Here is a 25,402-nt window from a genome sequence, read left to right as displayed (position 1 = left end):
ATTTTCTAAAAAAATTATATCAACAAAATCACTATGAAGGTGGTCTAATACTCAACGAAGGTGGTAAACATCAATATTGCAACAATTTTCTGGAATATTTTATAATGCAAAAAATACCAGTTATTATAATTACTGGCAATACAACAGAACCATATCGCAATTATTATAATAATCAAATTATAGCTATAGTTTGTATGACATCTTACCATTATAATGTTTTAGAGCAATTGGCAAAAATTTTAAATTATATGCGTTATATAAGAATAATTATTATAATGGATCTGTGGAGTGGAAAGTTGAAATTGAAGGATGTAAATGATTTCTGCCGATATTGTTTTAAATTAAAAATGTTAAATGTGTTGATAATTTTTAAAGATTTCTATAAATCGTATAGATATGTGCAATATAACATATTTCCGGAGTTTCAAATGGAATTTGGAAAATATAATCCCCTTAGCTTGGATTTTCATATATTACCAGAACGTTTACGCAATTTAAAAGGCTATAAATTGCGCACTATAGCAGATCACATAGAACCAAGAGCTATGGAATATTATAATGAAAATAATGAAACTAAACTTAATGGTTATATAGGACGTTTTGTGAAAACTATAAGTGAAATTCTAAATGCCAGCCTTTATTTTCCTCTGAAAGTACCACCTGATGTTATGCTGGATTATAGAGATATCATGGGCTATGTTAGCAACTACTCACTTGATATACCAGTTAGTTCTTTGTCTTTATTTGAGTTTGATGATCAGCATGATTTTTCATACCCCTTTGAAATGGGCAAATGGTGCATACTTTTACCCATGGAAAAACCTTTGGATTTTAAAGAAGTATTTCTTATAATTTTGCATTCTCAGATAATGTTTATCACCATGATTTTAATAACAATATTTACCATGGTTTTTTATTTAGCCGGGAGTAAAAATCATCAATGCGGCGGCCACAGATGGCCTGAAATTATAATAAACGATAAAGCCATAAGAGGAGTATTGGGTCAAGGTTTTGTAATCTCTAAGGATAAAACATATGCTTTAAAACTTATTCACTTAATGTTGCTGCTATCGGGCTTAACTATTTCCTCCATTTTTGGCAGTTATTTACTATCTTTTAACACTCAGCCGCCTTTGGAACCAGAAATAGATAGCTATCAAAATCTAGCTAAATCTTCTTTAAAACTGGCTATAACTAAAACGGAAATTGATTATTTACATAATATCACAAATGGTTCTTTAGTCTACTTATATAAAAAGTTTCATACATTTGCTAATTTTGTGGAATATTCCCGTTTTCGTGATACATTCGATCGTCGTTTTGCCTATCCCACCACTACCTCGAAAATGCTATACTATAGTGGCTTGGAATCCTTTTATGGCACAAAGTTTTTTCGTTATTCTTCAAAAATGTGTCCCAATACAATGATGCTTTTCCAATTCCCACTTGGACCAAATTCATATTTTCTAACACGCATCAATGAAATTATAATGAACACCATGCAATCTGGTCTCCTGGAATATTGGATGAGCAAGTCGTATATTGATGCAGTTACTGCGGGCAAGGTGATTCATATTAATATTACTTATCCCACATTAGTTAGTCCTTTATATTTGCATGATCTGTATTGGATTTGGTTGTATTTTATTATAGCCATCACCGCAGCTATTGTAGTTTTTATAATGGAATTATTAATACACAAAAAGTTTGGAAAATATTAATGTTTATGAAGTTTGAAAAGAGCTTAAAAGTATGCTGCAAAAATCATACAATTTTAACTATTACACAAGATCTAGTTACTCGTGTTACGTCTATACAACTGAATTTTGAAATTTATAAAGTAAAAGTCATCATCAGTATGAGTATTTTTTGTTTTCATAACTTATTTTCTGTATTTTTGTCTATAATTTGCTAAAATGTTGAAACAAGTTGTGAATTCTTGAACAAATTAATTTTTCTGTTTTCATTTACGGTCATATTTTCACTGTAAACATTATGAAATAAATGCATAGTTACCAAATTAATACCTACACTATGTTGAATTTATTGCCAAAAAGAATTTCATTTGCAGCCAAATTTGTTCGATATATTTTTTTTTTTTAATTAAATATTTTTGCTGTGGTATTTCCTTCGCTGCTGTCATAATTAATGAATTTTACAAATAAAAATGATTTTTAACTTCTTCATTAACGCCATAAAAATTGTACAATCTATATATATAAAAGAGTAGTGTTACTGACTGACTGATTCATCATCGCACAGCCCAAGCGGCTGAATCTAGAATCATGAAATTTTGACAGTAGATGTGTTTTTGGTTATATAGATCCACTAAGGAGGGATTTTTGGAAATTTTGTACATTTACGGATAAAAAAGGGAGAAAACTGGTAAAACAGGTTTTCTTAATTATCTTACCTAACATTAGTGATACAAGAAAAATTCTAAATGCACCTGTATCTACTCTTAAAATGAGCAGATGGGTGTCTGGTACTTTTTTGAAATTCATACTTTTAAGGGGTGAAAATGTGTAACAAAGGTGATTTTGGTACCTTTTTTGGCCCTTTATAACTTTTTAACTAATAAACAAAATAAAATTTTTGTAAATATTTTGAATATATCTCCAAAAATTAGAAAACACCTGTTTCGTACTTTTTTAAAATTCAGCCCTTTTTGGGTGTAAAAGGGAGAAAACTGTATTTATGGTACTTTTTTTAGCACATTAAGAAAACTTTTTCGTTTTATTGAAGTACACCTATTAAATTACGGCCTAACTCTGTAATATTTATTGAAACAAAATGTTTGCTATTTCACTGGTGAAAAAGTACCAAAAAGGGGAAAACCGGGAAATTTAATTTTATTCAAACTCATTGAGCCAATTTTTATAATATTTGAAAAAATAGTTTATTTACTCACACAAAATAAGCTATTGGTATATTATTTTGGAATTCGAGTACTAAGACCTATCTATATAGGACCAAATTCGAGTAAATAGTTTGGTACCTTTTTGGAAGCACCAATTTTCTGGAACAAATGAATGAAGATTTGAATCCTTTGAGTTGTATCTGTGATATAAAGATTTAAATACGCAACATTTTGTAAACTTAATTCTCGAAAAAGTATATTTCTAAGCGTAAAAGGGAAAAATTGTACTCTTTTTATTAGTACTTTCTACTAAAGTAGAATTTATTCCACTTTTGGTACTTTTTCTTTTTTCAAATGATACTCTTTGTATGTTCTATAAAGTTATTAAACATATACATGATTATTAAACATACACGGTCTTCATTGAATAAGATTCTTTAAGAGAGAACTTTTTAGTACTTTTTTTTTATGGTACTTTTTGATATTTTTACGATATTAAACATAGAAATATAAAATGTAGGGATCTTAGTGAATGAGAATCTACTGGAAGGGACTTTTGGTACTTTTTCATTCATCAAATTACATATTTTGAATTATATATGATATTGAGCACAGAAACATAAAATTTTTTATTAAATGAGAGTCTATAAGAGGTATTTTATAGTACTTTTTTTCAAATAGTACTTTAAAAATTTTCTATAATGTGGAAGCTAACGAATGAAACTCAAAATACAAGCTTCTTCCTGAATGCGAAGTTATTCAAGTGATATTGAACGTAAAAAACTGAAACATTAAAAAAAATCTTAATCAATTTAATTTTTTTTTTTTTTCTATAAAAGTAAACAAAATTGTATATGTATTTTATTTTGATTAGGGTAGCGAAGCACCCAGGGTATGCTAGTATACATATAAACTAACTGAGTGTGGTTAATAATGAAAAATCACATTAAATGATTGAATTTAAGTAATGTTCAATTTATTTTGATTTTTTGTCTATAACTCCTATTTGGTCTTAAATAATGAATGACATCAAAAAGTTGCACAAAATTTCGCATACAAAAATGTTTAAATAAGTAGAAGTGGCAGTAAGTAGTAGTAGTTTGAAGAAGCAACATGCTGATGCTTCGTAAAAATGATGAATACATATTTTGTTTATTTTTGGCAGTAACTAATGACAAGAAAAATTAAAATCACTTGTGTTTCGTTTTTAAACACTTAAAACATGGATTTTCCATTTTTTTCAGCAGCCATAGAAAAAAATCAAAGAAAATAATTTACTATTAAGCTTAATAATTTTCATTCATTTTTTCGATTTTTTCAATTAAAATTAAAAAAATAAATATATGTATGCGTATTTGTGCGTCTAATTGACCATGAAGCTACTGGTTATGTAGAATTGACAGGGAGCTATGACAACAACAAATGATTAAAAACTCCAAATATTGTCAAAAAGAAGAAGTCAGTTATTTGTACAAGAAGTAGTTGCAACAACGAAAATTCTTTATGCTAAATTGTTAAAAAAAAACACTTTGATAGGAAGTTTAAAGCAGGCCAGATGCAGAAATTAAAAAAAGAGGAAAATGATGAGACATTGACAGTAAAGAAAAAATATATACATATATACATACATATGAACATATGTATATATGTTTGTTTACCGAAGTGTATGAATTTGTGTTTCTTTTGTCATGATGGGAGTGTGTTTCTTGACAGCCACTTCGAACAGTGTTTTCGAAAGCTAAATTTTGTAATCAAAATTCAAGGAATAAGGCTTTTGATGGATTTATGTTGAATTTCATTGACACAAGATCGCCCCTCGGGAATGATTCCTTGATGATATATCTGCATTTTGGTGTATTGCAATCCGGGACTATAAACTGGTGATGTCACTTCACTCCTCGGCTAGTCCTTGCTATGATTTGACATGGGGTCTAACCAGAGAACCACATAATCTGATTCCTTCAAAATCCACGTAGTGGCTATGGTTTAAATCCAAATTTGCGGGAGGAGTAAGTGGCGGTTAAAGGACTGATGTAAGGTAAGGTAAATTTTTCCGGATAAGTTCGGTACTGTTGCCGAGAACAATAGATAACCCACAGAGAAGTGAATGTGGGACTAAGCAATGGAAATGGGTTGGTGTTAATTGTATATGGTACGGGATGAATGTGGGGTATGCGGGCCTCACCCACCCGTTTACCTAGAATAACTATGTCGTATGTTTTCCTCTTATGAGTGTGTCGGATACATGAGAAGTGTGCTGGGATGAATAACGATGGATGAAAGGTATCATATACAAATGATACCATTGAATCTTCCTTCCTTGTCCAGATATATTCAGAGTAAACTCTGTTCATATCAGAATTACCACAGTGTCACTATGAGTAAGAGCAAAGTCTCGGCTTGTTTGTTGAATTAGTACTTCGGTCTACCGGTTACTTCTCTAGGTGTTGTTGTCGACTCAACAGAGGCCATCTCATCTGCGTGGTTGTAAACGGAAGAGATGTTTTAAATCTCGGAAGTTAAGCAAAGGGACAGCAATGGTCAGAGATTAGATAGATCAAGTACTTGAGCAAAGTGCGCGTATATTGAACCGGCATCCATATACGTAAATTGCCACATACGTGTAACAAACGCAGGTGGCAAGTCGGTGGTAAGTCCTCACAAAGCTCACTCTGTGTGGTTGAAAAAGACCACCGTGAGATAGGCCAACACGGCAGGTACTCACGTGAAACACTTCGACATCCGTGACGCAAGATCGATATCAGAGTACTGTTGGAGCATTAGTGTAATTTTCTGAATAGGGCATTTTATAGATCAATTTTGGACCGATCACTAAGTAGTTAGTTAGTCAGTTAGTTAGTTAGTTAGTTAGTTAGTTAGTTATAGTTAGTTAGTTAGTTAGTTAGTTAGTTAGTTAGTTAGTTAGTTAGTTAGTTAGTTAGTTAGTTAGTTAGTTAGTTAGTTAGTTAGTTAGTTAGTTAGTTGTAGTTAGTTATTAGTTAGTTAGTTAGTTAGTTAGTTACGTTCGTTAGTTAGGTTAGTGCTAGTTAGTTAGTTAGTTAGTTAGTTAGTTTAGTTAGTTAGTAGTTAGTTAGTTGAGTTAGTTAGGTTATGTTAGTTAGTTAGTTATTAGTTAGTTAGTTAAGTTAGTTAGATGTTAGTTAGTTAGTTAGTTAGTTAGTTAGTTAGTTAGTTAGTAGTTAGTTAGTTAGGTAGTAGTTAGTAGTTAGTTAGTAGTTAGTAGTTAGTAGTTAGTTAGTAGTAGTTAGTTAGTTAGTTAGTTAGTTAGTTAGTTAGTTAGTAGTTAGTTAGTTAGTTTTAGTTAGTTAGTTGTTAGTTAGTTAGTTAGTTAGTTAGTTAGTTAGTTAGTTAGTTAGTTAGTTAGTTAGTTAGTAGTTAGTAGTTAGTTCGTTAGTTAGTATTTAGTTATTAGTGTTAGTTAGTTAGTTAGTTAGTTAGTTAGTTGATTAGGTTAGTTAGTTAGTTAGTTATTAGTAGTTAGTTCGTAGTTAGTTAGTTGTTAGTTAGTTAGTTAGTTAGTTAGTTAGTTGAGTTAGTTAGTTATAGTTAGTTGGTTAGTTAGTTAGTTAGTTAGTTAGTTAGTTGTAGTTAGTTAGTTAGTTAGTTAGTTAGTTAGTTAGTTAGTTAGTAGTAGTTAGTTAGTTAGTTAGTTAGTAGTTTAGTTAGTTGTAGTTCGTTAGTTAGTTAGTTCGTTAGTTAGGTTAGTAGTTAGTTAGTTAGTTAGTTAGTTAGTTAGTAGTTAGTTAGTTTAGTTAGTTAGTTAGTTAGTTAGTTAGTTAGTAGTTAGTTAGTTAGTTAGTTAGTTAGTTAGTTAGTTAGTTAGTTAGTTAGTTAGTTAGTTAGTTAGTTAGTTAGTTAGTTAGTTAGTTAGTTAGTTAGTTAGTTAGTTAGTTAGTTAGTTAGTTAGTTAGTTAGTTAGTTAGTTAGTTAGTTAGTTAGTTAGTTAGTTAGTTAGTTAGTTAGTTAGTTAGTTAGTTAGTTAGTTAGTAGTTAGTTAGTTAGTTAGTTAGTTAGTTAGTTAGTTAGTTAGTTAGTTAGTTAGTTAGTTAGTTAGTTAGTTAGTTAGTTAGTAGTTAGTTAGTTAGTTAGTTAGTAGTTAGTTAGTTAGTTAGTTAGTTAGTTAGTTAGTTAGTTAGTTAGTTAGTTAGTTAGTTAGTTAGTTAGTTAGTTAGTTAGTTAGTTAGTTAGTAGTTAGTTAGTTAGTAGTTAGTTAGTTAGTTAGTTAGTTAGTTAGTTAGTTAGTTAGTTAGTTAGTTAGTTAGTTAGTTAGTTAGTTAGTTAGTTAGTTAGTTAGTAGTTAGTTAGTTAGTTAGTTAGTAGTTAGTTAGTTAGTTAGTTAGTTAGTTAGTTAGTTAGTTAGTTAGTTAGTTAGTTAGTAGTTAGTTAGTTAGTTAGTTAGTTAGTTAGTTAGTTAGTTAGTTAGTAGTTAGTTAGTTAGTTAGTTAGTTAGTAGTTAGTTAGTTAGTTAGTTAGTTAGTTAGTTAGTTAGTTAGTTAGTTAGTTAGTAGTTAGTTAGTTAGTTAGTTAGTTAGTTAGTTAGTTAGTTAGTTAGTTAGTTAGTTAGTTAGTTAGTTAGTTAGTTAGTTAGTTAGTTAGTTAGTTAGTTAGTTAGTTAGTTAGTTAGTTAGTTAGTTAGTTAGTTAGTTAGTTAGTTAGTTAGTTAGTTAGTTAGTTAGTTAGTTAGTTAGTTACCGGTCCCTCAAAATTTAGAATTTTTTAAAAACATTTTTTCTGCATCACGTTATTTAGAAGCTTAAGTTCAATTTTTAACCCTTGCTAAACACTGTCTAACACAGTCTTTCTCTCAGTAGGATAGTTTTTGCTGTTGCTGATGACATGACTTAAGTTTACAAACAACTCTTTGGGAAGATCACAAATTTGAAAACAAAAACATTTAACCATTAAAATGACAAAACAGTAGCCTAAAATTTAAAGAAACAACATTAAAAATAATAAGTTGCATTTGTAGCTCATTAAGAATGATCATCTGTCAAACAATAAAAGCGGTCTGGTCTACATAAAGTATGCCTTGTATTTATGTATGTTGTTTGTGTTTCTTTTTCAATTTGGCAGTTGTAAAATAGTTGTTTAAAGTTAGATTTTGTATTTATTGCGTGTTTGTGTTTTAAATGTTTGTTTATTTCTTGTAATATGATGCGTTTTTGGAAGATGTTATTTTCTCTTTTTTTCGAAATACTCCAACTAATAATGATGTTATTTTAAGTTGCATCGTTTTGTTGGCAATAATGATAATGGAGTTGAATTTGATACTCCTAATGTTGCAGCAAGAGCTTAAGATGGAAATTTATTATAGTCAATGAAAAAAGGGGTAACCTCTAACTATTTGATCTATCTCTCCATGAACCGAAAAATGTCACGTAATCCGGATATGGAAGACATAAAAACAAAAAATTTCAATTTCCCTTTGAGATTGGGAATGTAAACAATATATAAAAAAAACTAAAAAAAAGCAATATATCAATTTTATCAGCGAAAAAGAAAAAACTTGTTAAGGAAATAAACATGCTTTTTTTAAGTATCTGGTCTAGCATAAAACTATTTACAATTCGTTGCATTCATAATTTCGTACTTAGTTTTGGTATTACTTTACACTACACCGCTATGTAAGGAGAGTATTATGGATATATCTTGATGTTTGTAACGTAAATGGTACAATAGTCGCCATAAGTTGTCAATAGGTTCTGAGTTAAATATCCTCCTTTTAACCCAAACTACTCCCTAAAGGAGATGACTTTTAAGTTACCAATTTTTTGACTAGATTTTAATATAATCAATAATGAAGGGTATGCATTATTTCCGTCTTATCCAACTATAATTTCATACTTTTTTATCTACTTTTTGGCAATGATTGAGTTTAAACCAAAATTTGTAGACTTCTTTTTTAACCGTTAACACATAAAATGTTTAAATTTAATGAGTTTTTCTTTTCGCGGTGTTGTTGGTACTACCTAGACAAAAATACAAAAATTAAATTAATTTACAAAACTAACAAGAAGATGAAGAAAAATATTTTAGCGTAAATTTACAAAGAGGCTTTAAATAAATAAATAAAAACAAACATCTGCTTTAAATTGATTGTATGATGAACAACATGGATTTTTTTCCTTTATTAATTTTTGTCTTGATTTACGAAATAATTCATTTATTTATACGAATAAGTATTTGTTAGTATTTTCCAATTTTTTTTTGTGTTTTTTTTTTTCTTCATTCATATATACGCTTACATACTTATATGGTAGTTGCATACATCAAATTGGGCTGCATGCATGCATGAAGCAAGCTGCATTATATTATTTTTCCATATATGAATATTGTACGAAATTCTAGTTTTTTTCTATTGAAAAATTATCTTATTAAATTAAAATGTGCAAATAAATGAATTAAACACAGCATGAGTTCTGTTTTTATACATACGAAATCATTTATCCATTTGTTAACCCTTAAATGGTGTGAAATACCTTTAATGTAGTCTGGACTTTATTTTGGTCTGGCCAAAAAAATGTGAAACTTTCATTAGTCATTTTTGTAATGTCATACACCCACATACCCATAGATGATTTATTGAATGTATAACTTAAAGAAAAAAGGTATAATTTGATATGTCTGATCATGTGATGCCCTATACTATTAGAATACATACATAATGGGAATTTTTGAAGGTGGGTGAGAGGAGTGACCGAAAACAAATCTCGACAATAAAACATAAGTTCGTAAAAACGTTTTGGGCTCAGCACTAAGAAGATTGGAAGAAACATTTGCAATGTAAACTTTTAAATACTGGACTGATCCGCACTGAATTTAGTCCAAGGATTTGAATTTCTCCAAAATCTGTCCTGCATAGGAGCAAAGGTTTTAAAAGCTGATTTATTTGGACCACCAAGTTCGCCTTGATATATGAACAAAAGCCTGGTAATGACAAAGAAAGTGTTCCAGCTTTTAGCTTTTGACACTCGTCATTATCTACATCTTAATCGGTTCTTTCATTTGGAGCACCTCATAGAATTTCAGTGGTCCTACTCCAGATTCCATTATTTCAAGGCGTATAGGATTCCGTATAGTCTAGTCTATAGTCTAGTCTATAGTCTAGTCTATAGTCTAGTCTATAGTCTAGTCTATAGTCTAGTCTATAGTCTAGCCTATAGTCTAGTCTATAGTCTAGTCTATACTCTAGTCTATAGTCTAGTCCATAGTCTAGTCTATAGTCTAGTCTATAGTCTAGTCTATAGTCTAGTCTATAGTCTAGTCTATAGTCTAGTCTATAGTCTAGTCTATAGTCTAGTCTTGACTATAGTCTAGTCTATAGTCTAGTCTTGACTATAGACAAGTCTATAGTCCATAGCCTAGTCTATAGTCTAGTCTATAGCCTAGTCTAGTCTATAGTCTAGTCTATTGTCTAATCTATAGTCTAGTCTATAGTCTAGTCTATAGTCTAGTCTATAGTCTAGTCTATAGTCTAGTCTATAGTCTAGTCTATAGTCTAGTCTATAGTCTAGTCTATAGTCTAGTCTATAGTCTAGTCTATAGTCTAGTCTATAGTCTAGTCTATAGTCTAGTCTATAGTCTAGTCTATAGTCTAGTCCATAGTCTAGTCTATAGTCTAGTCTATAGTCTAGTCTATAGTCTAGTCTATAGTCTAGTCTATAGTCTAGTCTATAGTCTAGTCTATAGTCTAGTCTATAGTCTAGTCTATAGTCTAATCTATAGTCTAGTCTATAGTCTAGTCTATTGTCTAGTCTATAGTCTAGTCTATAGTCTAGTCTATTGTCTAGTCTATAGTCTAGTCTATAGTCTAGTCCATAGTCTAGTCTATAGTCTAGTCTATAGTCTAGTCTATAGTCTAGTCTATAGTCTAGTGTATAGTCTAGTCTATAGTCTAGTCTATAGTCTAGTCTATAGTCTAGTCTATAGTCTAGTCTATAGTCTAGTCTATAGTCTAGTCTATAGTCTAGTCTATAGTCTAGTCTATAGTCTAGTCTATAGTCTAGTCTATAGTCTAGTCTATAGTCTAGTCTGTAGTCTATTGTCTAGTATATCTAGTCTATAGTCTAGTCTACAGTCTAGTCTATAGTCTAGTCTATAGTCTAGTCTATAGTCTAGTCTATATAGTCTATAGTCTAGTCTATAGTCTAGTCTATAGTCTAGTCTATAGTCTAGTCTATAGTCTAGTCTATAGTCTAGTCTATAGTCTAGTCTATAGTCTAGTCTATAGTCTAGTCTATAGTCTAGTCTATAGTCTAGTCTATAGTCTAGTCTATAGTCTAGTCTATAGTCTAGTCTATAGTCTAGTCTATAGTCTAGTCTATAGTCTAGTCTATAGTCTAGTCTATAGTCTAGTCTATAGTCTAGTCTATAGTCTAGTCTATAGTCTAGTCTATAGTCTAGTCTATAGTCTAGTCTATAGTCTAGTCTATAGTCTAGTCTATAGTCTAGTCTATAGTCTAGTCTATAGTCTATTCTATAGTCTAGTCTATAGTCTAGTCTATAGTCTAGTCTATAGTCTAGTCTATAGTCTAGTCTATAGTCTAGTCTATAGTCTAGTCTATAGTCTAGTCTATAGTCGAGTCTATAGTCTAGTCTATAGTCTAGTCTATAGTCTAGTCTATAGTCTAGTCTATAGTCTAGTCTATAGTCTAGTCTATAGTCTAGTCTATAGTCTAGTCTATAGTCTAGTCTATAGTCTAGTCTATAGTCTAGTCTATAGTCTAGTCTATAGTCTAGTCTATAGTCTAGTCTATAGTCTAGTCTATAGTCTAGTCTATAGTCTAGTCTATAGTCTAGTCTATAGTCTAGTCTATAGTCTAGTCTATAGTCTAGTCTATAGTCTAGTCTATAGTCTAGTCTATAGTCTAGTCTATAGTCTAGTCTATAGTCTAGTCTATAGTCTAGTCTATAGTCTAGTCTATAGTCTAGTCTATAGTCTAGTCTATAGTCTAGTCTATAGTCTAGTCTATAGTCTAGTCTATAGTCTAGTCTATAGTCTAGTCTATAGTCTAATCTATAGTCCAGTCTATAGTCTAGTCTATAGTCTAGTCTATAGTCTAGTCTATAGTCTAGTCTATAGTCTAGTCTATAGTCTAGTCTATAGTCTAGTCTATAGTCTAGTCTATAGTCTAGTCTATAGTCTAATCTATAGTCTAGTCTATAGTCTAGTCTATAGTCTAGTCTATAGTCTAGTCTATAGTCTAGTCTATAGTCTAGTCTATAGTCTAGTCTATAGTCTAGTCTATAGTCTAGTCTATAGTCTAATCTATAGTCCAGTCTATAGTCTAGTCTATAGTCTAGTCTATAGTCTAGTCTATAGTCTAGTCTATAGTCTAGTCTATAGTCTAGTCTATAGTCTAGTCTATAGTCTAGTCTATAGTCTAGTCTATAGTCTAGTCTATAGTCTAGTCTATAGTCTAGTCTATAGTCTAGTCTATAGTCTAGTCTATAGTCTAGTCTATAGTCTAGTCTATAGTCTAGTCTATAGTCTAGTCTATAGTCTAGTCTATAGTCTAGTCTATAGTCTAGTCTATAGTCTAGTCTATAGTCTAGTCTATAGTCTAGTCTATAGTCTAGTCTATAGTCTAGTCTATAGTCTAGTCTATAGTCTAGTCTATAGTCTAGTCTATAGTCTAGTCTATAGTCTAGTCTATAGTCTAGTCTATAGTCTAGTCTATAGTCTAGTCTATAGTCTAGTCTATAGTCTAGTCTATAGGCTAGTCTATAGTCTAGTCTATAGTCTAGTCTATAGTCTAGTCTATAGTCTAGTCTATAGTCTAGTCTATAGTCTATTCTATAGTCCAGTCTTTAGTCTAGTCTTTAGTCTAGTCTATAGTCTAGTCTATAGTCTAGTGTATAGTCTAGTCTATAGGCTAGTCTATAGTCTAGTCTATAGTCTAGTCTATAGTCTAGTCTATAGTCTAGTCTATAGTCTAGTCTATAGTCTAGTCTATAGTCTAGTCTATAGTCTAGTCTATAGTCTAGTCTATAGTCTAGTCTATAGTCTAGTCTATAGTCTAGTCTATAGTCTAGTCTATAGTCTAGTCTATAGTCTAGTCTATAGTCTAGTCTATAGTCTAGTCTATAGTCTAGTCTATAGTCTAGTCTATAGTCTAGTCTATAGTCTAGTCTATAGTCTAGTCTATAGTCTAGTCTATAGTCTAGTCTATAGTCTAGTCTATAGTCTAGTCTATAGGCTAGTCTATAGTCTAGTCTATAGTCTAGTCTATAGTCTAGTCTATAGTCTAGTCTATAGTCTAGTCTATAGTCTAGTCTATAGTCTAGTCTATAGTCTATTCTATAGTCCAGTCTTTAGTCTAGTCTTTAGTCTAGTCTATAGTCTAGTCTTTAGTATAGTCTGTAGTCTAGTCTATAGTCTACTCTATAGTCAAGTCTAGTCTATAGTCTAATCATTACTCTCAAAAGGTTAAGGATTTGAGAACATTTTCAAACATCTCTTTGTCAAAAAAAAACTCATATATAAAAATTTTACCAATCATTTCTTTTTGTTTATATCCTAAATATCTTTTTAAGCATAAACAATAATAATAAGCTTAAAAAGACTCTTCTTCATCCAAAACGTCTGCCATATACTATTTATCCTTAACCATCTTTAACATTGGAGTCTCCTGTCGTATACATAACAGCAGCATTTAACTCTATGATTGCATATCATCAACAACTTTTAAGAAGATGGTTTTTCTTTTAACAAACTAATTTTATTTGATTTTCTTCATATATTCATTTACAAAAAGTGTTTTTTTGGTATAGTTGTTTTTGTTATATCTTTGGCAAATTTTTTTAAACGCACATATTGAAGATTTTCTTTTTAAATAAATTTACAAAATTTCTGCTATAAATGAATAATTTATTACACTGGTAGCAGGTATTGTGTCTTTGTGTCTGGTATCATCTTTAGTATCTTCAATTTTCTTCTGTATGTTTCTAAAAAATTGTTGCATCTTCGTTTGTAAACTTTGTCAAACGCTTCTTTTCAGTTGGTTTTTAATCTTAATTCATTTGACTTTGCATATTTAATGTTAAATGTTTATAATAAGTAAGATATGTTTGAAAGCTTATAAATCTAAAAGGAAATCTTGTAAGTTAAATACACAGAGTTTTGCATGTAATTATGTATATTAGGGTGTCTCGTGGATCACAAGAGAAAAATAAAAATAATTTTTTGAAAAAATTATTTTTATCATAATTAAAAAATTTGAAATATTTTTTCACAAATTATACCGAGATCTGAATAGAGCTATGAATAAAGCTTTCACCTGGACTCAAATAGAAATGTACCTTTCTATGTCAACCCAACTAAAATGAAACCTTCTATTTTTGTCCAATTATTCGGCTGTTATCTATAGGCGAATTGACCAAAACTGCTTCTGTGAGTTAGGTTCAATGATGAATCGATCCCCATAAAATTTGGTAGAGCGATTTTGGCTTGTATGAAACATATTTGCGTCAAGTGTCATACTTTTAAGGCAGTACTGAGAGTTAAAGTCATTTTCTGAAGGTGACCTTATGTGGCGGGTAGAGTCAATTATGGGCCGATCCTTATATAATTATAAAAAGAGATTTAGGTTCCTATAAAACATGTTTATGCCTAATTTCACTGCTAGAGATGCTTCCTTTAGACAGTTATGAGCATTAAAGTAATTTTCTGAAGGGGACCTTATATGGCGGGTAGGGTCAATTATGGCCCGATCCTTACACAATTTTACAAAGAGATTTAAATTTAATGGTTCATATGAATTTTGACATTCAAAATTGTTAACCGACTGTTGTGACTCCAGGTTAGACAGGCGACTACGCCGGGTGTCTTAGAAGGTGAGTTTGTTCTAAGAGTAGCTGGAAACCTCTGATTCTCTCTGCCAACTCTTTCAAATCCACTCCAGCCCAAGAGAAGAATGTGTCTCAATTACTCTCTTATGGTCTGACATTTACAATTAATAGGAAACGTCATATTTTCACACATAAATGAAATGCCTCTGAGAGCAAACGTGCCTTACGAACCTAACCAACCCACATGAACAGTCAGATGTACGGATATATGTACATATCTAAGTCACTGAGATAGTGAATATAAATCAAATAATAGTTAGGAATTTTTCAATATAGACTTGGCCTTATTGAAATAAAGGCGACTGTGACCAATTCTAAAATTAAAGTCTCAACTTAAAGAAAACTACTTTATTTCTTTTTCTACTTTATCTGATCATGTAAAAGTACATTTACCACGCTTAAACTTGTAACGCTATTTGTCAAATCGACACATTTATATTATATTTGTTAACTTGTTCTGTTTTATTTTCATTTCATTACCTAACAAAACTTATCACTACATGCTCCTTTATTTAAACTGTAACTACACAGACTTTAACCACTACCAAAGAGCATGGAAGACTTCATTCTAATATTAAGTAAGTTTAGAGTAAATAGAATCCCATACATATGTGGGAGTTCAATTTCTAAGGTAGGTACAAGCATATATACATATATACAATTGGTAATTGACTGTAGGGTATGGTGTAACGATTTATCCGTTAAATATGTAAATGCTGGTAACTTATAAACAACACCCTGCCAATAGCAGCTGTAAGGAAAAAGTAAGGAAAAGAAGAGACCAGGGAAAAAGTCTTAAGAAAAACAATGCTAAATCTTTGAAACTATAACTAGTAGATGTCAGATGTCATCTGAAAAAATAAATTTAAATATGTTGAACATAAAAGAAAATGTTGTGTTGGTTAACAAGTTTATAGTTTTAAAAAGGGCAATTTGACCAATTCATTCATGATTAGAAATGTTCGACGTTGTCATCGTTGTCGTCATCATCATCATCAACATCATTGTAGTCATAGTCATGGTGCTGTTGTCATTTTGTTCTTCTTACAACTAACATTGGGTATTAGTTGGAAATCTATAAGTAACAAATCGTTTAAGAGACTGGCATAAGTCGAATTTTATTTACCCTTTTGAAAAAGAGGAGCAACGGGATCTATTAGTTTATTCAAATGTTGTTCATGAATTGATGAACTTATATATACATACATACTCACCTTGTTAGACATAAAAGGATGTTGCAGTTTTTTTATACATACTTATTTACTGTGTTCTTGTTGTTGTCGTCTATTCTATCTCGTTAACAGACAAAATAGTGTTAATGTTTAGTGCAACACTATTTGTGTTGTTATTGTTGCTGTTGTTGTTGAGACATTGTTACCAATAACACCATCTTTAGTTCCAAACATACAACAAGTAGATTTGTCATGTTGTTGTTGTTGTTGTTGTTTTTTAGCTACGGGTGTTAATGTTATTGATATTTTTTCTAGGTTTTTTTTTTTCGTTTTCAAAAAAAATGTTAAATCTCTTGTTAGCAGTTTAAAAATATTAACATTGAATTTTGGTTACTTTTATAACTGGAGGTGTTTCTTGTAGCTGTTGTTGTACGCCGATATCATGGTGTGGTGAGTTGTCATCAGTATTCGACCAAAGAGGAAGTAATCTATTTACATTTAAAATATAATTTTCTATTTTGGAAATTATGGAAATTATCTAAGTAAGAATTAAGATGTATAACCTTAAAATAATTTGAAACTTTACCTAGTTAAGTGTTCAAAAACTTTGACACTTATTGGGCCAAAGATCAGTTATAAAAAAAGGAAATAATTGGGCAGATATCGTAGTCAATAAAATTATATTAACGTTAATACCCAGCAGTTCCACGGGACAGCCAAAACATAGATGAGACAGACAACGATTTGAAATATGCAAATCCTCTCTGTATTCAATAATGCCTTGAAGATGCAACAATGTTGCACATTAATATTTTTATTAGATTTTAACCTCTACCACGAATTATATTCAAGTTGCGATCTGTGTTTTGATTACAAGGTACAGACAGACAGGAAGACAGATAGAAAGACAGACAGACGGACGGACGGACGGACGGACGGACAGACACACAGACAAACAAACAGACAGACAGACAGACAGACAAACAGACAGACCGATGGACATGGCTTAATCGACTCAGAAAATGATTCGAAAACGAGTTGTATACTTTAAGTTAGGTATAAGGACATTATTTATATTGGACTTTATCGTAATTAACTTAATTACGATTTGAAATACGCGACAAGAGTGACGCAAATCCTCTCTGTATTCAATAATTCAATGAAGATGCAACAATGTTGCACATTAATATTTTTATTAGATTTTAACCTCTACCACGTTTAAATAACATAAGATTACGCAGTTCGACAGAATTTGAAAATAAAGTCGAAACCCAGAGATGAAATCATACTTTCCTATCGGATTGAGCCGCTCTGAATCCGAATCTGACTTTATTTTAGAGTTAACAGAATGGGCTTTCTTCAGATGGCCAAAAATGCTGATTTTTTCAAATTTCATAACGCGATATCTGGAACCTTAGATTTAATGACGTCATATTCGGAATCAGCACAACGGATTCTTTAGAAAAGTATTCTTTGATCTCTGGATTAAAAATTTGTTGCCCTGTGTTAGTTTCCAAAATTGTATGTTAATTTAACTATTTATTTGCTTAAATTAAAAGAAATAAAAAATAGAAGTAGAAAAAAAATTTTGTAAAATATAATTTATGATATTCATACATTTAGCATTTAATGTAAATATTTATTGTTATTGAAAGATGTAGATGCAAAAACGCTAATCTCCAGTATTGTTCTTTATAAAATTTCAAAAGTTACTTAATTTGTAAGAATCAGTTGGAACTTGAACCAAATAGGGCTATGTAGGCAAATGCTAACAGAAATATTACTTTATAAATTAGTGGATATCGATCATTGCCTTTCATTAACTAACTTTGTTCTGTTAATGGAGATAGCTGACTTTGCTTCTTTAGTTTGTATTCCTTTTTCATATAACCTGCAGTTAGTAAAATGTAGTAATAAGCCCATTGGCATAAATTGCATGCAAAATAAAAATAATGCTTATTGCCAGAAATGTGTTACTTTTATTGTATACAATCAGGAAGACAAGAGACCAATACTTACATATCGACATGTGTGTATATCTACATATTTAAGCAAACATGCCAAAATGAATTTTCGAACCCAAGTGTTAGTGTAAGCGCATGCATGTCTATTGCATTTACCGACTGAATAAGGAGGACAAAGAGGTGGTAACACACATGCACATTTCAAATAAACGAAAGACATTGAAACACCACCAAAGTTAACTCCCTGCTAATCCTCTTTTGACAAACATATTCTTGGCTAAACTTATCATTTATGAAATTAGACAACAAAACGGCAACAACACAGACAAAAAATAATAATAATAAAAAATTGCTAAACAAACATTTCTACATACTTATTTAGAGACATGCATAGACAAAAATTATAAATAGAAAAAAACCAATAGGCACGTCATGAAAATAATTCGGAAATCAAATAAAAACTACAGAAAAATATCATGCAATATCTGTTTGAGTGTTAAAGCAAGTAAGGCACACATGCAACAGCAGCTACATGACATCCGAGAGAGAAATGATCATTTTACTGTAATAAAAGAAATGGATATTCGATTATCCATTCAATAAAACGACCTTTTTGAAAAACAAACAATCGTAGTTACAGCTGTCATAAGTTAATAAACTCACATGTTTATGTACGTAGTTCTTTACAATATAAATTATACCCAGCAAACATAACAACGTCGGCAAATCATATAGAAATTTTCTGACAAACTGGCTTTTGTAAGGTAAGCTTCTAATGGGTAATACTTCTTAACACTCCATCATAACTTACGAATCTTAACTAATAGATTAATAGCTAGTAATTTTGAAAATATTTCAATAAATGAAGCATGGAGCCGAATAAGGGCGTTAAAACCACTTGAAAAACGAGTTTGTAACGTCTCCTGTTAAATTCCCAACTGGTTTATACGCCCTTATATGCATCCACGCTTCAAATGGTTTAAAAATCATATACATATAAACGTATTGAATATATCTGAAATCGTTTGATGTAAAGTAATCTAAAAATGGAACCATAGACATCAAACTCCCTTTAAAAAATAACTTTAAAATTAATGTTAGATTCGGTTGAAAGGAGGATATTATATCTGATCCAAAATACAAGTACAAAATACAAGTACCTAGGTCACAATCATGGAATATTATGCGCTCCTATTCATGGAAAATCGAGATCTTATATGGAGATCTATGAAAGGAATTACCCTCCAATGTTCAGAAATTCAGTTTCCTAGTTCTTTAAACTTTTCCAATCAGTGTTCGTGAAGGATGTTTTAACTAAAGTAATATCGCCCTCATAATATTTAGATCCAATTTCGACGTCTGGCAACGAAGAAAAAGTGTTCCAGAGTTTTGCTGTCCTCTCCGTAAGATCTACATTCGTCTCAATCCATTCAATTATTCGTACTGAGAAAGCTTTCCGTCAAGGTCATCCCAGAGAATTTCAGTGGTCCTACCCATCATTCCATTATTCCAAGTGACCATGGACGAAAGATGTTTTTCGAATGGGTTTGCATTCATCAGATACCTGTCTCTTATTGGCCTGGTATCCATAACTTAACTTCAGTCATGACTCCAGTCCAGTACGATCATACATTTTAGCTAGCTTGACACATTGTTTTCGAACGAAACGAAAAAAATTTTAGACGCAGTAAATGAAGCCAAGTATCGTAGTAAGTACTTACGTAACTCCCTATTTATAAACGAGCTTGGTAAGTACTTGTCTCTAATGTGATCCCCGCGTTAAAGTAATGACTTAAAGTGCTATTTTGTAAGTACATTTTTGTATTTAAACCAACAGACTATAGACGATAATTGAGAATTGAGGGTGTAGAATTCATTATGATTTAGTTTTAAGTATAATTTAGTTTTCCTACTTTCTTAGTATAATGGAGTTAAAGGAAAATGTAGGAGAAGTTTGAAAAAAAATTACACAGAAATTTGCCGGAAAATTGGATCCAAAATATTTAGATGAGTTTACAAATGAAATGAAGATTGTTGCCTTTGTTTCGACACCCCTCAATTGGTCTAATCAAGATTTAATCAAATCAGTGCGTATAATTGGATTAAGGACCTTAGTTTCCTATAATGATCATATTTGAAAGGTTAAGGTCTCCCGACCAGCTGAATGACGTATTTGAATCCTTCTAGATCATATAACTGTTAAGGCCCTTAAAATCCCTTGAAATCCCTATATGCGTCATATACGATATTATATACGTCATATCCCTATATACGTCATTTACGATATTGTACATATAGTGCTGTTAAGGCCCTTAAAATCCCTATATACGTCATATACGATATTGTACATATCGTATATTATACTCCTAATCCTTATCATATATTAAACCAATCGCGAAGCCTTGGTCAACATTGAATCGGATTAATAATTCTTCTATTCTATTCACGTTCCAGAACCTTCAGCTTATGGGTCAAAATTGTAATTAATCGATCTATTAAAATACATAAATATTAAAATAACGTTAAACTAAATGCTTTAATTAATCTGAAACTGTGTAGAACTAAATTCTCTTATAATAGAGGAAAATTAAACCATGGAAGAGTTTTGATCTAACGATCTTAAAATTTAAAATGTACTTCTCATATGTGTACTTCAACTCAATAATTTACAATTCAAAATCTACAAACTACTCTCGTAAATAGTGCTTGTGAAATATGATGTGCTCCATTAATTTAACATGTTCCAAATGAACTAACACGACCAAAAAACAAACATGTGGCAATGGCTAAAGGAACCTGCAAAACAGTTTCAACATTTTTACTGCACTTTACACTCTAAGGTTTTTTTTTAGTGTCGCGTGTGTCTATTTTAAGGGGGGTTGCCATAAATATTTGAAGAAAAAAATCTAAAAATTTTGTTAGTATTGCTTTTATATTTAATTTGTTTTTTAAAGATTTTCTTTATATTTTTCCATTGATTTTTAATTTTAACATACACCATTATTTTATATTTGTTCAGCATTTAGTATTTATTAAGTATGTGCTGATAGTTAAGCAACAGTTTTAGTTGGTTCTTGGTTTTTATGTATTTTTGTGTTTTTTTTTTTTTTTTTTTGGTCTTTACTCCACAGGAGTTAGTTCGAGTTTATCGCAGTGGGAATATCTTTTAGCAAATAAATTTATATTCTTGATTTTAATTTATGATAATATTTCTAGAGTTTTTTTTTTTTTGTATTTTGTTTGTATGAAAATTGTTTTTTAAATTGCGCACTAATGTTGGTTTATGTAAATTTGGTCAGTTCGGGTCAATCAGTGAATCTCATGCATTAAACATACAACAAAAATCAAGGAAATTCACATGGGGGTGATTAGAAAATGTTGGTAAATTTAAAATATATAAGCACAAATGCAAATGGATAATACATATACTAAAAAGGCATTTAAAATATATTTTAATTAATATTCTAATCCTATATTAAGTTTTTGAAACATATTCTTAATTGGCCGTGCAACAAAGTATGTCTACATTCTATAATTGTTAAAACATTCGCTTTATTTAAAACAAAAAAATCTGTTTAACTAATGCTTAAAAATTTTACAAATTAAATTTATTTTCCAATATTTAATCTAAACATGACTTAACACGCTATATCTTATTTTTAAAAATATCTCTAATTAATAAAAATAATATATTTATGTTTCTAAATATGTTTACAAACATGTTAAATTTTTTTTTTTTTTTCAAAATAAAATCATACATTATTTCATATTAATGGTACATTTCCAGCCTTTGAACTCTGAACATAATTCACCTGTTGACTGTTTTAGGTAAAACTGTAAAACATTTAAATAAAATCATGCAATATATTTAAAAAAAAATCATCTGTAAGGAAAAAATAGAAGCAGTACTCATGTTGAAAATGATCATAAAGTTAGAAAAAAATATATGTTATTTATTTATGATTTGGGATTCATACGCACAACTACCTCTATGGGGGTTTTGTTTAAGTTGTCTCTAAGTACTTACTACAAGATGTAAGATAATACAGTCATCACTTTAATAACATGGTAGCTGCGGTGACATAATTCAAAACTCCGAAATGTATAGCCTATAGTTTAGTCTATTGTCTAGTCTATAGATTAACCTAGTCTAGTCTATAGTCTAGTCTATAGTCTAGTCTATAGTCTAGTCTATAGTCTAGTCTATAGTTAGTCTATAGTCTATAGTCTAGTCTATAGTCTAGTCTATAGTCGTCTATAGTCTAGTCTATAGTCTAGTCTATAGTCTAGTCTATAGTCTAGTCTATAGTCTAGTCTATAGTCTAGTCTATAGTCTAGTCTATAGTCTAGTCTATAGTCTAGTCTATAGTCTAGTCTATAGTCTAGTCTATAGTCTAGTCTATAGTCTAGTCTATAGTCTAGTCTATAGTCTAGTCTATAGTCTAGTCTATAGTCTAGTCTATAGTCTAGTCTATAGTCTAGTCTATAGTCTAGTCTATAGTCTAGTCTATAGTCTAGTCTATAGTCTAGTCTATAGTCTAGTCTATAGTCTAGTCTATAGTCTAGTCTATAGTCTAGTCTATAGTCTAGTCTATAGTCTAGTCTATAGTCTAGTCTATAGTCTAGTCTATAGTCTTGTCTATAGTCTAGTCTATAGTCTAGTCTATAGTCTAGTCTATAGTCTAGTCTATAGTCTAGTCTATAGTCTAGTCTATAGTCTAGTCTATAGTCTAGTCTATAGTCTAGTCTATAGTCTAGTCTATAGTCTAGTCTATAGTCTAGTCTATAGTCTAGTCTATAGCCTAGTCTTTAGTCTAGTCTATAGTCTTGTCTAAAGTCTATAGTTTAGTCTATAGTCTAGTCTGGTCTATAGCCCAGTCTAGTTTTTGCATACTTGAGATATGTACTTTTTAATTTTACCACAGATTTTCTCCTGTTCTTCTGAAGAAGAACTATTCTCCAAATTGTTGTTTTTTGTCTTAGCAGTGTTGTCTGTAGTGCCAGTATTGTGTGACTACTATAACCGTTGATAATAATGTTGATGACGATGACGTTGATTTTGTCTACATACAAATGGTCATCATCATAAAGTAATTTTTAAGCAAATGTTATTTTAAGCATTCCGTTGCAGTTGAGATGAGTTTTTAAAAAATATTTATGTATATGCAGTCGTAGCTTTTTTAAAGGGTATATTAAATATGTCATTGGATTGGTAACACAGTTGATCTTAAATAGCAAGATATAATTATACTCAACTATAGGCAAACTATGTATGTATATAAAGTGCAGAGATTAGCATGCATTGTAATGACATATGCTCTAAGAGCTTGTCTTACATAAGCTTTGAACACTATATTGCACCTTTTTCCTATTGATTCCTAATGACATTCTATGCCAATAACGCAGCGAGGTGTTAAGCATCTGGATATTGGCGGTCGGGAACATGTGGATAGGCGAGTATAGTGTATAGACAATTCGCTATTACTGAATATAGTATTCTTCCTTATTTGCCAAAAATAAAACAAAAACAAAACTTGTCTACACTGTTATTATTGTTGTAGTTTTTTCTTACATTACAATGCCATATTTGTATAAGTGGACATAAATATCTGCATATTACTTTTTGACCAAAAGAAGTAATACAAACACACAAAAAAAGTTTAGCAAAAAATATTTATATAAAAAAACTATGAAAATCTTGTAAATTTGTTAGGTTATCGAGGGAAATAAAAACAAAATAATAAAATAAAATAAGCAAATGTCTCATGTTAATCATACAAGAGTTAAGAGACAGACAGACAAACCAACATGTAAGATTCATAAAAGACACATAAACATACAGGAATAGACGGACATGCGAAAAATGGACGGACAGACAAAACTACAAACTTTAAGACATGTTGCATATTTATATATTTTTTTATTTACTTCATTTAACAGAGATTCACACGCTACATTCAAGTCATCATACAATTTAATTGTAATGCCAACCATGGAGGTGTATGAGTACGTGTCTAAAGAAAGAAATAAAAAAATTGAACCTCAAAGACATGAAAAAAAACGTATGTATGTATATGGTGGGTTGTTTAGAGTCAAAAATATGTCTTAGATACATATTGTATCTGTAGGTACATATGTTGGCGGATTTAGATATGTTTGTTTGTATGTCTATAAGTTGTAGTAAGATTTTCAAAAAATGATAATCGTGTCTTAAAGTGTTATCTTTTGACTTGTTGTAGATGTTTGTTTTTGTTTTTTGGAGGGGGTTTTCATTGGCTTTTACTATAACTACGAGTACGTAACATGGGTGACAAAACAATTACTGAACTTTGACAAATTTTCTTGTTTACGTTGAAGAGTTGTGAGGTCAAAATGTTAAAAAATCAATTGCTTTGCAAACAAACACAACAGATTTTATTTGCTTTTGTTGTTTTTTGTTTTTAACTTGTACTTTACGATGTTCAGACTCTACGACTACAAATTAAGATGAAATTGTGGGATTTTAAGTCATTAGTTGTATGTGGAACATGTTGAGGAAATGTTGTTTATTCTTGAAATTGTGTGACTACATTCTAATTGGAATGTGCTAAATGTTAAATATAATTTCAAATTTTGAACATAGCTTAACATTAGTTTGCGTGACCTAAGGTGTAGAAAATTGAAAACTCGGAAACCGAAACCGAAAGCTGGATAAGATGCCTTCTCAGAATGAATAAGTTCGAAGTAAGTATTATGATACATACTCTTACAAGACATAGAAGAGTACGTGCAGAACTATGCTATGGATTCAGACGAATGTGGAACATATGAAGAGGACTGTAAAATATTTTCTCTTTCTTAGGAAAACGGATTGGAAAATGGAGTTTTAATTGAAGTTTCGAGAAATTATTCACCAAAGAAATTAAAACCATCGCAGTTCTACTAACATTTGATATAATATTACACATTCCAACAAGAAATTCAAATTATTTTCACCCACTTTCCTTCCTAACACAAAAAATGAGTTGATTAACAAACGCGCTTGTGTCTTAAGTCTTTTGATATTTGTGCGCAATAAAACAACAACATTGTTATTAACTGAACATATTTAAAATTTAATTGAAAAATACTTACATACATGTTGTTGTTGATCTTCTTTCATTGCTAGAGTTGTTGCAACGACAAAAACAACAACATTTTTATAGTTTTCCATTAAAAACATGCCACTCGTATTAACACCGTCTTGTCAAATAAAAATTGATGTATTTAATAGCAAACAGCAACAACGCATAAAACCAAAACTAAATATAATCAATGTATGTTTTGTGTATAATAAAAATTATTGAAAAACACCAAGTGTAACAGGAACATTCAACTGCACTTAAAAATAATCAGAATATTCAAGTTAACACAATCAAGTATACATGAGCGGGAAAAATCTACACAAGGTTGTGCTGACGGTGCACACGCGCAAGCTAGTATGCAGGATCATATTTCGTCTGGAAGATTTCACAACGTGGGAATGGAATAAGTTGGATCAGCAGAATTATTTAGAT

General features: G+C 30.6%; 1 protein-coding gene across 1 annotated transcript; it reads left to right on the top strand.

The window, feature by feature from the left end:
- Positions 1 to 428: 428 nt before the first annotated feature.
- Positions 429 to 1,721, top strand: LOC119603585. The gene has a single exon (XM_037955643.1). It carries the CDS (start codon positions 429 to 431, stop codon positions 1,719 to 1,721), a length of 1,293 nt encoding a protein of 430 aa, XP_037811571.1.
- The last annotated feature ends 23,681 nt before the right edge of the window (positions 1,722 to 25,402 follow it).

The sequence above is a fragment of the Lucilia sericata genome, unplaced genomic scaffold, assembly GCF_015586225.1.
Source record: "Lucilia sericata isolate MDLA Ls3-8-SP2 unplaced genomic scaffold, ASM1558622v1 Contig000313F_arrow, whole genome shotgun sequence".
NCBI classification, from domain to species: domain Eukaryota; kingdom Metazoa; phylum Arthropoda; class Insecta; order Diptera; family Calliphoridae; genus Lucilia; species Lucilia sericata.
This window is presented reverse-complemented; position numbering and strand designations above follow the sequence as displayed.